This window comes from Pristis pectinata, chromosome 39, assembly GCF_009764475.1.
Source record: "Pristis pectinata isolate sPriPec2 chromosome 39, sPriPec2.1.pri, whole genome shotgun sequence".
Taxonomy (NCBI): domain Eukaryota; kingdom Metazoa; phylum Chordata; class Chondrichthyes; order Rhinopristiformes; family Pristidae; genus Pristis; species Pristis pectinata.
In genome coordinates, this window is record NC_067442.1 from 3,150,445 (window position 1) to 3,164,530 (window position 14,086).

The 14,086-nt window shown below is 56.5% G+C and overlaps 1 protein-coding gene and 1 long non-coding RNA gene across 2 annotated transcripts; both read left to right on the forward strand.

Annotated features, from left to right (window-relative positions):
- The first annotated feature begins 4,076 nt into the window (after positions 1-4,076).
- On the forward strand, positions 4,077-7,403 carry LOC127587277 (uncharacterized). Its single transcript, XR_007958762.1, has 3 exons — positions 4,077-4,236; positions 4,876-5,124; positions 7,267-7,403. It is a non-coding gene; the product is annotated as an uncharacterized LOC127587277 (long non-coding RNA).
- Positions 7,404-12,970: 5,567 nt separating this feature from the next.
- On the forward strand, positions 12,971-13,402 carry LOC127587168 (complement C1q tumor necrosis factor-related protein 3-like). The gene has a single exon (XM_052045361.1). It carries the CDS (start codon positions 12,971-12,973, stop codon positions 13,400-13,402), a length of 432 nt encoding a protein of 143 aa, XP_051901321.1.
- The last annotated feature ends 684 nt before the right edge of the window (positions 13,403-14,086 follow it).

A 14,086-nucleotide genomic window follows, 5' to 3' on the forward strand; every position in this document is an offset into this window, starting at 1 on the left:
CTGACGAACCAAGGACTTGATTTCTTTTCGCCACGTTTCCTTTGATTCCGCGTGATTCAGTCCGCAATATTTCATTTGCACCTCTTCCTCCACTTAAACCCTCAATATTTTCTTCAATGCACTCACTTTCCTTCAGCCCGCAATATTTTCTTTAATCCCCTGACTTGATACCGCAATAGTTTCTTAATTCCACATTATTCACTTCATCAAGGAATCGTTCCTTATTTTCACTTGCACACGGTATTGGTATATCATTGTCCCTTGCACCGAGGTACAGTGAAAAACTTCTCTTGCATATGGTGCGTACAGATTAATTCATTACAGAGTGCATTGAGGTAGTACGGAGGTAGTACAGGGTGAAACACAATAACAGAATACCAAATAAAGTTTCACAGCTACAGAGGAAGTGCATTGCAGGCAGACAATAAGGTGCAAGGGCACAACAAGGGAGATTGTGAACTCAAAAGTCCATCTAATCATATAAGAGAACCGTTCAATAGTCTTATCACCGTGGGGTAGAAGCTGCCCTTGAGCCTGGTGGTACGAACCCTCAGGGTGGGGCGTTGGTGGTGGTGATTTCTCAGTCTTCTGCCCCCCCCCCCACCCCCCGACGCCGCCACCTCTCCCGGAAAAGGACAGTGGGCGTCCCGTGAAGGAAGACCGGCTGCCGCTGAGAGCCACCCCCCACCAGCTCAGCGCCCGCTCGGAGACGGCTGGGTTGGTCCTGGATCTGGCCGCCATGGTCCGGCTGCACTTCAGGAGATTCGGGGATCTCGCCCTCACCGTGGACAACAGACTCAGGGACCAGCTGCAGGGAGCCTGCCGGACCTTCGAGGAGAGCGGAGTCGTCCGGTGATGCTGCCCGACGGCGATGCGGTGGGCGGCGTCCGGCTGTCCCTCCCGATGCGGGACCCGCAGTGGACGCCCGGGGAGCCGCTCAACGTCGCGTTACAGGTTGCAACAACGTGCAGCCCCCGTTCGGTGCAAACATGTCACATTGCTGGTCACCGCAGTCAGATTGCAATCCCTGGGGATTTGAAAATGAAGTTGCATTAGTTTTTTTTTATTTCAAAAAGCTAAAATTAACCAGCCCCGAGGACGCGCCTTCCTGACACCGGGTGATCCGACCCATCTCTCGCCGCTCATCCCACCGGCGCCGTCCCGGACCGCCCGTCCCGCTACACCCGGCACCGACCGTCCGGTTCCCGCTACCCCTCCCACCCAGGTTTCCCTCCGTCCTTGTTCGTTCCCTCGCTGGCTCCGCCACCCCGGCGTCCCGTCCTCCAACCCTCGTCCGTCCGTCTGCCCACCTCACCCCCGTCCCGGGACCTGTGCCTGAGCGCATTCGGCCGTGGGATGATGCTGTGCACCGGGGGCCACCCCACTTTCTTGTGTCCGGGCTTCCGACCGGGACGGCTGTAGCTCCCACTCTCCGCTCCCCGCCGCTGTGTCCGGGACCCAGGGACCGAGCTGCCGATCGAGTCGCTCCTTACTGCCGCTGTCCTGCTGGTTGTTGGGCTCCTCTCCACCCCACCACTAGCCTGACTGGCCGGGTGCAGTGATCCCGCCTTCTGAGGTCCCGCCTGTTTCCTGGAGCCGGAACAACTGATGTCACGTCAATTTTTCGAAAAGAAATCAAGTCTGTCGGACGTCACACACCAAAATAATACAGTCCGCGACGTCAGGTACCAAGATGTTGCAGACTCTAAATGTAGGTACTCCGGCTGCAGGAAACAGGCGGGACCTCAGGGGGCCCTTCTGTGTGGTGCTGTGTATAAAAGACCAAGAACCGGCGGAGGCAGCTCGGTCCCTGCGTCCCGGACACAGCGGCGGGGGAAGCAGAGAGCCGGTGTGCCCCGGAGTGACAGTGGGAGTTATAGCGGTCCCGGTCGGGAGCTCTGTCCCTGTGGCCCGGACACCAGCGGCGGGGATGCGAGACAGAGCTGTGCCCCCGGTGCACAGCGTCATCCCACGGCCGAATGCACTCAGGCACAGGCCCCGGGATGGGGGTGAGGTGGGAGTGGGGTGGGGTGTTGTGATGGGGTAGAGGGGAGGGTTGTGGTGGGTGGGGGGTGTGGTGCGTGTGTGGTGGGGGCTGCGGGGGGTGTGGGGGTGGGGTGTTTGGTTGGGAGTGGGGTGGCGATGTGCGGTTGGGGGGGTGTGGAGCGGTGGGGTGGTGGGGGGTGTGGGGGTGTGGAGGGGTCGGGGCTGTGGTGGGAGGTGGGGGGAGTGAGGTGTGGTGGGGGCTGGGAGGGTGTGGTGGGGGGTGGGGGGAGTGAGGTGGGGGTGTGTGGGGGTGGTGGCTGTGGTGGGGGGTGGGGGGAGTGGTGGGGTGGGTTCAAGATTCAAGTCACTTTGCCGTCATTCACCCATATGCTGCAAAACACGGAGGAATGAAATGTCGTTTCCTCCAGACACACAACAGAGGACATACATAGAACTGAAGACAAACAATTAATGCAGACAAAAAATGTACAACAGTGCAAAAAAAAAACCGGTATATACAGAATACAAAATGAGTGCAGAGTTAGTGCAAAACCGATTTGGACGAAGGAAATACAAGAACTCAGTGTGTTGCACTAAGTGTCGTGGAGGTTATCCTTGAGGTCCAGGATGATGGTCGTCGTTCCGTTGATCTATTTATGCGCTCTCAAGTGGCTTCCGAGCCCAATCTTGGTTCTGAAAATTCAAGCCCACAGAGCGAAGACGCCCGTGCGTGTATTTGTTTAACGTGTACTTGACGTTGCGCTGCAAAAGACACACGACGCTTCACAAATCAACCAACTGGTTCCAATGGCATGGAAACCACCACGATTGGAGCTGATGGATTTATTGCAGCCTTCATCTGCCTTCACAGCCGTTGAGTTCAGAATAACTTCCTCCGCCTGCTCCACCGCTGAGGTCTTGGTTGGATTGTTCTTTGTCGGGGACCTCACCGCCATGGGTGATCCTACCAGGCATCGTTCTCGGGATCTCAGGACCACACAAAGCTTCTCCACCACAAGGTGACAACCCACGGAGAAGGCACGTGTATAAACATGTTCAGCAGCGGCCAAAGTTCTTACGTGCCGTTGTGCAAACCAGGGCTTTTGACGCGGCCTTCGTCTGAAACTGTCTCCGGGGTATTCAGGAGCCTGACAGCCTGGGTGGGGGAGGGGAGGGGAGGGTGGTGGGGTATGGTGGGTGGGGTCGAGGCGCTAGTGGGAGGACGGGTGGGGGGGGGGTGGTGGAGGAGGTGGGAGGCCGGGGAGAGCAGGAGAACAGGAGTAGGTGAAGGGCCGGCGACACGCGGAGGGGTGGGGGGGGGGGGGTGGTGGGGGAGGTTGTGGGAGGCCGGGGAGAACGTGGGTGGCGGTGAGGAGGAGTTGGGGGGGGGGGGTGGGGGGAGGCCGGGGTGACGGAGACCGCGCCCGCCCGCCAGGGAGACGGAGACCGAGTCCGCCCGCCCGCCAGAGAGACGGAGACCGCGCCCGAGCCCGCCCGCCCGCCAGGGAGACAGATACCGAGCCCGCCTGCCAGGGAGACCGAGACCGAGCCCGCCCGCCAGAGAGACGGAGACCGAGCCCGCCCACCAGGGAGACCGAGACCGAGCCCGAGCCCGCCCGCCAGAGAGACAGATACCGAGCCCGCCGGCCAGGGAGACAGATACCGAGCCCGCCGGCCAGGGAGACCGAGACCGAGCCCGCCCGCCAGGGAGACCGAGTCCGAGCCCGCCCGCCCGCCAGGGAGACAGATACCGAGCCCGCCCACCAGGGAGACCGAGTCCGAGCCCGCCCGCCCGCCAGAGAGACAGATACCGAGCCCGCCCGCCAAGTGGACGGAGACCGAGTCCGCCCGCCAGGGAGACGGAGACCGAGTCCGCCCGCCAGGGAGACGGAGACCGAGTCCGCCCGCCAGGGAGACGGAGACCGAGCCCGCCCGCCAAGAACATGTTGCGAAAGGAAATCAAGTCCTTGGTGGGTCAGACAGCAACTTCTAACATCCTGTTCACAGTGACGTGAGGTCAGTTGCTCCGGCTCCAGGAAATAGGCGGGACCTCAGGGAGCGGCATCACTGAACCCGGCCAGTCGGGCGTGTGGTGGGGTGGAGAGGAGACCGAGAACCGGCGGGGCAGCGGCTGTAAGGAGCGACTCGATCGGCAGCTCGGTCCCTGTGGCCCGGACACCAGCGGCGGGGATGCGGGACGGAGCTGTGGCCGCGGTGCACAGCATCATCCCACGGCCGAATGCGCTCAAGGTGCAGGTCCCGGGACGGGGCTGAGGTGGGGGGACGGTCGGGGGCGGGACGGTCGGTACCGGGTGCTGCGGGCCGGGCGGTCAGAGACGGGGCCGGTGGGATCAGAGGCGAGAGATGGGTCAAGTCACCGGGTGTCAGGAAGGAGCGTCCCCGGGGCTGGTTAATTTTAGTTTTTTTAACTTAAGCAAAAAATTAATGCAACCTAATTTGCAAATCCCCAGGAATTGCAAACTGACAGCAATGACCAGCAATGTGACATGTTTGCACCGAACGGGGGCTGCATGTTGTTCCAACCCGTAACGCGACGTTGAGCGGCTCCCCGGGCGTCCAATCATTGCCACGCATCCGGGGATGAGCGGGACATTAGGGGACGGGACCGCCTGAACGTAGCCAATCGAGCGTCTGGGCACCGTGAGTGCACGCTGGTGTGGAGGGAGCTTCACCCTGTGTCTGACCCCGGGAGTGTGTGACGGGACGGTGCGGAGGGAGCTTCACCCTGTGTCTGACCCCGGGAGTGTGTGACGGGACGGTGCGGAGGGAGCCTCACCCTGTGTCTGACCCCGGGAGTGTGTGATGGGGTGGAGATTAGGGTTACCTTTGCCTGACCCCCACTGACCAGGAACACTCCTCTCCCAACAGGTCTTCGGGGCACCTGCCGCTTCACCCGGGACACCAGCTCCCTCAGCTGCCCCTGCCTCCCGACTGCTGAGCAGCGTCTGTACCTGCACAACCTGCTGGGAATCTTCCGGGACGTCTGCACCAGGGGCGAGGGGGACCGAATCTGCTGTCGGAACACCACCCAGGCCAGGGTGGATGCTGGCGATGTCCTCCTGAACTACAGCTGGGTTATCTCTCTCACTGTCTACTGTGAGATCGGGGACAAGGCAGGTGAGTGCCGAGGGTTGGGGGGAGAGGCGGGCACAGTGAGGGTCCGATACTCCGGGATCCCACTGTTCCCGTGGTTCGGCATCCGGGTGATGTTCCCCTTGCTCCCTGCAATTCACGGGAGCCCGTGGTTTCCTGCACTCCCCTCTGAACAGAACATAGGACAGTACAGCACAGCAACAGGCCCTTCAGCCCACAATGTTGCGCCCAACTAATTAAACAGGTTATCAAACCCCCAACTAAACTAATCCCTTCTGCCTGCACAATGTCCATATACCTCCGAACCCTGCTCATCCATGTGTCTGTCTACTAGCCTCTTAAATGCCTCTATTGTATCTGCCTCCACCCCCACCCCTGGCAGCACATTCCAGGCACCCACCGCTCTGTGTGGGTGGGGGGGTGTGGAATAGAAACATGCCCCGCACATCTCCTTTGAACGTTCTCTCTCTCTCTTCTTAAATACATGCCGTCTGGTGTTAGACATTTTGACCCTGGGGAAAGAGCTAGTGGCTGTCTCATCAGGTTTATTCTCACTGACATACATCATGAAACATGTTGTTCTGCGGCAGCAGTACAGTGCAAGACATAAAGATTACTATAAGTTACAAAAATAAATAAATTGTGCAAAAGAGGTAGAGTTCAAGGACCGTTCGGAAATCTGTCAGCGGAGGGGAAGAAGCTGTTCCTGAAACATTAAAGGTGGGTCTTCAGGCTCCACCTCCCTGATGGTAGTAACAAGAATAGGGCATTGTCCCGGGTGGTGAGGGTCCTCAGTGACAGATGCCACATTCTAATCTATTCTCTCTACACCTCCCGTAATTTTATAAACTTCCATCAGGTCTCCCTTCAGCCTCAGTCGCTCCAGAGAAAGCAACCCAAGTTTGTCCAACCTCTCCTTGCAAGACACACCTCTAATCCAGGAGAGCATCCTGGTGAACCTCTTCTGCACCCTCTCCAAAGCCACCACATCCTTCCTATAATGGGGCGACTAGAAATGAATGCAATACTCTAGATGCAGCCTAACTAAAGTTTTATAAAGCTGCAGCATAACTTCCTGACTCTTGAACTCAAATGCCTCAACTAATGAAGGCAAGCATGCCGTACGCCTTTACCGCCCTATCAACCTGTGTTGCCACTTTCAGGGAGCCATGAACTCGGACCCAAAGATCCCTCTGCTCATCAACACTGTTAAGGGTCTTCCCATCAACGGTGTATTGTCTCTTTCCATTTGATCTCCCGAAGTGCAACACTTCACTTTTGGCCTGGTTGAACTCCATCTGCCATTTCTCTGCCCACATCTTCAACTGATCTGTATCCTGCTGTATCCTTTGGCAATCTTCTACAGTATCCACACCACCACCAATCTTCGTATCATCTGCAAACTTACTAACCCACCCAGGTACCTTTTCATCCATGTCATTTGTACATATCGCAAACAGCAGAGGTCCCAGTGTGGATCTCTGAGGAACGCCACTGGTCGCAGACCTCCAGCTAGAATAAGACCCATCGACCACTACCTTCTGTCTTCTATGGAGAAGTTAGTTCTAAATCCAAATGGCCAAATCGCCTGGGATCCCATGCATCTTAATCTTCTGGATGAGCCTCCCATGAGGGACCATGTCAAACGCCTTGCTAAAGTCCATGTAGACAACATCCATAGCTCTCTCATCAATCACCCTCGTCACCTCCTCAAAAAAACTCAATCAAGTTAGTAAGGTGTGACTTGCCCCACACAAAGCCATGCTGACTGTCCCTAATTAGGCCATGGTTTTCCAAAGGCTCATAAATCATATCCCTAGGTATCCGCTCCAGTAACTTCCCTACCCCTGACATGAGACTCACCAATCTGTAGTTTCCAGGATTACCCCTGCTTCCCTTCTTGAATAAGGCACTTTGGACAGGGATGTGGATAGAAAAGGTGTGAAGGGATATGGGCCAAACACTGGCAAGTGGGACTGGCTTAGATGGGCATCTTGGCCAGCATGGATGGACCAGTTGGGCCGAAGGGCCTGTTCCCGTGCTGTGTGAATCCTGGGACAGAGTGTCTGTGGTGGGACAGGCTCACCGACCCTACCCACCCCTCGGGAGAGTGCGGATCGACAAGAGAGAAGGTGGGCACTGAAGCGGATTCGCTGTGTTTTGCAGGTGCGGGGTGTCCCAGGTAGGGGACATCGGCCGACCGGTCTTCTAGCTCTCCACCGGTGACGTCTCAGGAAGTTGTGTCCACCGGGAAGGACCAACCAGATGGAGGAGAGGCGTGGAACACCACAACGGGGGCAGCGGGGCAGACGGCAGCTCTCAGTGAGGCTTCTCATTCTGTACCTGGGGACTGGGATGGCTTTGGATGATGGAGCAGGCACTAGGAGTAATGGACTGTCCCACTTCCAGTATTCTATGTTTCACTCCAATGACCGCATTTCTGTTCTCCAGTGATGGTGGGAGTCGGTTTGTGTGTCACTGTGGTTCTGGGGTAAGGGACCTCGTCCCTTCCTGGGGAAGCCCAGTGTTCAATTTCCCCAGCCCCCCCACCTGTACCCCTCCCAGTCTCTGTGACCCCCTCCAGCCCCTACACCCCTCCCTGTCCTTGTGACCCCCTCCAGCCCCTACACCCCTCCCCATCACTGTGACTCCCTTCCAGCCCCTACACCGTTCCCTGTCCCTGTGACCCCCTCCCCATCCCTGTGATCCCTTCGGGCCCCTACACCCGCCCAGCCACTACACCTTCCCCATCCCTTTCGACCCCCCCTCCCCGGCCCCTACACCCCTCCCCGGCTCTGTGACCCCTTCCCTTCCACCTCCAGGTGCTTCTGAAGCAACGCAGGGGAGAACGATGTCCTGGATGGAACCGCGTGCGGTGCCTATGCACAGTACGATCCCACTATCAGCCAGGACTGACTACCAAGACTGAGGAGCAGCCACCATCAAGAACCCATCCCAACCCCGGACATTCTCTCTCCTCTGCTCTCCCTTTGGGCTGAAGATACAAAAGTCTGAAAGCACGTAGCACCAGGCTCAGGAACAGCTTCTATCCCACTGTTAACAGACTCTCGTACGACTCTTGCACCTTATTGTCTGCCTGCACTGCACTTGCTCTGTAACTGTGACACTATATCCTGCATTCAGTTTGCCTTTTCTACTGTCTTAATGTGCTGATGTGTGGAATGATCTGTAAGGATGGCACACAATCAAAATCTTTTCACCATACCGATCGACAATAGTATACCAATTACTAAATCTGAGAAGCAGACAGAAGGTGCGTGTTTAACTGCAGGGGGGTTGGTGGGGGGGGGGGAATGTCTCGGGGGGTGGGTGGTGGAGAACCATGGGGAAGAGGTCAGTGGAAAGCATTCTGACTGGTTGCATCACAGCCTGGTGCAATGTACAGCAATGAGAGCAGTTGGTGAGTGAGAACGCAGACAGGAGAACATGCGTCCCTGGGTAACACACACCCAACTTACAGACACTCCCACATACAAGCAAGCTCCCATCAGGTTATGGAAGATCCGTACCCATGGGAGAACTGGCTGAGTCGTACCGCTCTCCGTTCCTGTGCACTGGAGTTCGCACACCAGGTGGTGACGCAACCGGTCAGAATTGGTATTGGTTTATTATTGTCACTTGTACCGAGGTACAGTGTGACACTTGTCTTGCAAACCGATCATACAGGTCAATTCATTACACAGTGCAGTTACATTGGGTTAGTACAGAGTCCATTGAGGTAGTACAGGTAAAAACAATAACAGTACAGAGTAAAGTGTCACAGCTACAGAGAAAGTGCAGTGCAATAAGGTGCAAGGTCACAACAAGGTCGATCGTGAGGTCAGAGTCCATCTCATCATATAAGGGAACCATATAAGAGAATGCTCTCCGCCGTACATCTGCAGAAGATGGTCAGTCTCCGATGATATGCCAAATCTCCATAAACTTCACTGATGTGCCGTCTCCATGGTTACATCCACGTCCTCCGAGATGTCGACACCCAGGAACCTGAAGCCGCGGACCCTTCAATGACGACTGGTGTGTGTTTGCCCGAATTCCCCATCCGAAAGCTCCCACTCTGCCCTGTCGGTCTGTGGTCTCTCCACCGTCACAGTGAGGCCCTGTGGGGAAAGGGTTAAATTAGCCAAAAAGTCATTTCTAATTCCTCCTCAGTGCGTGCAGTGGTGTGTAACACAACGTGGTGTGGGAATGTTTGGAAAATTTATGGGAGTACAGATGCTCATCCTTGAGATTAGACACCGGTGAAGAATGTTTCCTTCCTACAGGCCTGTTGTCTCTGTTTCAGTCAGGTGTTTGGGCCAAAGGTGGTGAGTGATTAGGTACAGGTTGGGACCACTAAGCATTGGAAAGCACTGGGGTAAAAGTTATGTAAAGTTTTTGAGGAGTAGAAAAGGGGGGAATCTTTTTGTGCAAACCGGGACCTTTGACTGGGTTGTGACAGGTGCTGAGACACAGAAGGCTTTGGGACACCTGAGGTCCCTCCGGCATTATATAGATCAGTTTATTCATTGTTGAAAAGTATTATTTAGCTTCCTGCTGTATTTTAAGTAGCCTTCTTTCTTTCTGTGTATCTTATTCTTATATAAATCGAATAAATTATTTTCTATAACCTTTAACACGTGTATATTGCCAAGATCAAGGAACGAATTTTGAAATATTTTTGTTACAGGCCCAACACCAGTTTGAGGATCATCACCTCACCTTCCTTCTGGACACGGTGCAGCCTCCCGGGTTCAGCCTTTGTTCTTCTGCCTGCCCCACACGTGGGGAATATATCGCCGTTCCTTCACCGCCGCTGGGTCCAAATCCCGGGAACTCCCACCCTGACAGCACCGTGGGTGCACCCACGCCTCAGGGACTGCAGCGGGTCAAGGAGGTAGCTCACCCCCACCTTCTCCTGGGGTCCCCACACAACCTTCACCCCCTCCTCCCCTATTGCGAGGCACGTACCTGAGCAGATTCGGTAGTGGGATGATGCCGTGCCACCGGAGGGAGAGCTCGATCCCGCATCACACGCCGCTGTGGCCGGGGCCCAGGGAGGGGAATGGAGGAAGAAAGACCGGGGTTGGATCCGGTCGCTTCTCCCCATCCCGCCACTCCGACCCCCGGGAGATGTTTCCCGGTCTGGGCGCGGAGAGCGGGGCCGATCAAACCAGGCGGGCCGCTGCAATTCTCAGATGGGACAACGAGAGGGGGGGCCCCCCCTCTCCCAACTCCAGATCCGCACCCGTCCCGGTGGGAGACACAGGAGGAGACACACAACACACACATACACACACACACACACACACACGGAGGACATACACACTGAGGACAGACACACACACACACACTGACCCTCACTGGGGGACGGGTCACACACACACTGACCCTCACTGGGGGACGGGTCACACACACACTGACCCTCACTGGGGGACGGGTCACACACACACACTGACCCTCACTGGGGGACGGGTCACACACACACAGAGGGGGAACCCAGCGGGTCCAACAGCAATGGGACGGTGGACATTCCGGGCCGGGACCCTTCCAGTAAGTCCCAGCGAAGGGTCCCGACCCGGATCGCGGACCGTCCCGTCTCCCTGCACAGACGCTGCCCGACCCGCTGAGTTCTCCCAGCGCCTCCGCAGTGTCTGCAGAATCCGTGACCCCATCCCTCCCTCCCTCCCTCCCTCCCCTACACCCTTCCCCGTCTGTGACCCCCTCCAGCACCCACACCCCTTCTGCCCCTGTCTCTTCTCTCTACCACTCCTCCCCTCACTCCCTCTCCCTCCATCCTCCTCCCCCCTCTCCCTCCCCCTTCCCCTGTGTCTGACCCTGGGAGTATGTAACGGGAAGGTGCGGAGGGAGACTCACCCTGTGTCTGACCCCGGGAGTGTGTGACGGGACGGTGCGGAGGGAGCCTCACCCTGTGTCTGATCCCGGGAGTGTGTGATGGGACGGTGCGGAGGGAGCCTCACCCTCTGTCTCACCCCAGGTGTGTGTGATGGGATGGTGCGGTGGGAGCTTCACTCTGTGTCTGACCCCGGGAGTGTGTGATGGGACAGTGCGGGGGGAGCTTCACTCTGTCTCACACCTGGAAATGTTTGAGGGAGTGTTACTCCGTGACTGAACAGGACTGTCCCCACCCTGGGAATATCAGAAGATGAAGACTTTGCGTCCCACCTAACTTCCAACTTAATTCACTTACCGCAGCACGCCCCATACAACGGTTCCTGAACAATTTGTCAAGGAATTTAAAAGGCATAGCAGAGAAACCGAGGAAGTTTACATTAATGACAGTGCTCCCTGGAGGATATGCATTTAAGGTGAGAGGGGGTAAGTTCAGAGGTGGGGGTGGAGGCAGATACAATAGAAGTGGTTAAGAGGCTCTTAAACAGGCATATGGCTGTGTAGGGCATGGAGGGATACCGACATTGTGTAGGCAGATGTTTAGTTAGGCGTTTAATTACTTTGACACAACACCGTGGGCTGTAGGGACTGTTCCTGTACTGTACTGTTGTACAATCTAAGAGAGACAGTCAGAGAGGTGGCAGATGCAGTTTAATCCTAACAAATTCAAAGACAGTAAAATGCCCCTGTTCCTGTGCTCTACTGTTGTATGTCATACCCTGGGTGTGTACACCCATGACTATGAACTTGACCTACGCTCCTCAGGGGATCCAATCCCGAGGAGGTGGGGAGCAGGTCTCTGAAGCATAATCAGGGACCCCTCCCACTCCAGACATTCTCCCTTCTCCCCCCCTCCCATCGGGCAGAAGTCTGAAAGCACCTACCACCAGGCTCAAGGACAGCTCTGTTATAAGACTATTGAACGGTCCCCTAGTATGACAAGATGGACTCTTGACCTCACAATCTACCTCGTCATGGCCCTTGCACCTTATTGTCTGCCTGCACTGCACTCTTTCTGTTGCTGGGACACCTTATCCTGCATTCTGTTATTGTTTTCCCTTGTACTACCTCGATTCAATGATGTGATGAAATGATCTGTATGGACGGCATGCAAAACAAAGTTTTTCGCTGTACCTCAGTACATGTGACAATAACAAACCAATTTACCATTTTAGGAAGGGTTTGGAGGGATTTGGGTCAAACACAGGCAAATTGGTTTACGATTGTCCCATAAACTGAGGGACAGTGAAAAACTTTGCTTTGCGTGCCGTCCAGACAGATCGTTTCATTGCAACAGTGCATCGAGGTAGTTCAAGGGAAAGTAATAACAGAATGCAGAATCACAAGAGATTCTGCAGATGCTGGATGCCTCTGGAGCAACACACAAAAAGTGCTGGAGGAACTCAGCAGGTCGGGCAGCATCCGTGGAGGGAAATAAACAGTCGACGTTTCAGGCCGAGACCCTCCACCAGGACTGGAAAGGAAGAGGGGCAGAAGCCAGAATGAGAAGGTCAGGGCGAAGGGGAGGAGCGCACGCAGGCAGGGGACAGGTGAGTCCAGGTGAGGGGGGGAAGTGGGTGGGTGAAGGGGGAAGCTGAGAGGTGATGGGTAGAAGAGGCCGAGGGCTGAAGGAGGAGGATAACAGAATGCAGAATGAAGTGTCACAGCTACAGAGAAGCAGTGCAGGCAGACAATAAGGTACAAGGGCCACAATGAGGTAGATTCTGAGGTCAACAGTCTATCTTATCGTTTAATGGTCTTATAACAGAGCTGTCCTTCAGCCTGGTGGTACGTGCTTTCAGGCTTTTGATGGCGGGGGGGGGGTGGGGGGGAGAAGAGAGAATGTCCAGGGTGGGTGGGGGTCTTTGATTATGCTGGCTGCTTTCCTGAGGCAGCGGGAAATGGGACCAGCTCTGACGGGCTACCACGGGCGAGTTGGGCCACAGGGCCCGTTCACATGCTGGATTCCTCCAGGACCACCCCGCTCTCACCGACCCTCTGCGTCTCGTTTCAAGACGTACCCAGTGTCGTTTTCCAGGCGCGGGTCTCTCCCGGCCAACACCCGTCCCCGCCAAGCAAGCTCATCTACGACCAGGTGGTGGTCAACATCGGTGGGGCTTACGGCGCCAACACCGGGAACTTCACCGCCCCCATGGGCGGTGTCTACTCCTTCTCCTACTCCCTGCTGGGGCAGAAGCATTCCCGGGACACCCTGGCGCAGCTTCTGAAGAACGGGGAGCCGCAGAGCTACATCCACAGCGTGCTGAATCCCGACCAGGCGCAGACCGCTGCCATGCCCGTTCTCCTGCCCTTCACCCAGGGTGATGCGCTGTGGGTGGAGCTAAGGGAGGGCATCACTTGGAGTGAATGGGGCTCCCTGAACTTCTAGGGCTTTCTCCTGCAGAGGACCTGAAGTCCTGGGGGTCGGGTCAGCCATTCGAGGAACACCCACGGGTCTGTCCGGGGAAGTGGCGGCTCCCCGCGCCCCATCGCCAACCTTCCCGTTGGTCACCATCCCTTCCTCTCCGCCATCGGACAACCCCCTCCTCCCATCGCCCAAATCTCCTGGGACATCCCCTTCCGGTCATCAACTACCCCCTCAGGATCTCACCCTCCTCTCCTAAAAGACTCGCCCAGCTCTCCCATGTCGTCCCATCAGATATCAACACCTCTCCTCCCACCCAAATCTCTCATGACCTCCCCCCCATCCCATCAGACACCCCCCCCCTCCACAACTCGCTCTGATCTCCTACCTCCCGGTTCCTTCCACCACACAGGTCCCCCACCCCTCCCGCAATCCCCCCCCCCACCGACTCCAATCCCACTCCCTCCCAGAACCCCAACCCTTCCCATCAATAGCCTGGCTCCCATCTCTCAGTCCGGCCCCAGGGCTCCCCTGCAATCCATCTCCCTCCCGTTTCACCAGACCCAGAACGACACCCTCCCCCTCTAATCCCACACCTGCCCCAACCCCTCCCACTTAAAAACTGTTCCATCTAAACCCCTCCCCTTTAATACAGCCCTCAGTCTAACCCCCTCCCCTCTAATCCCACCCCTAGTCTAACCCCTTCAC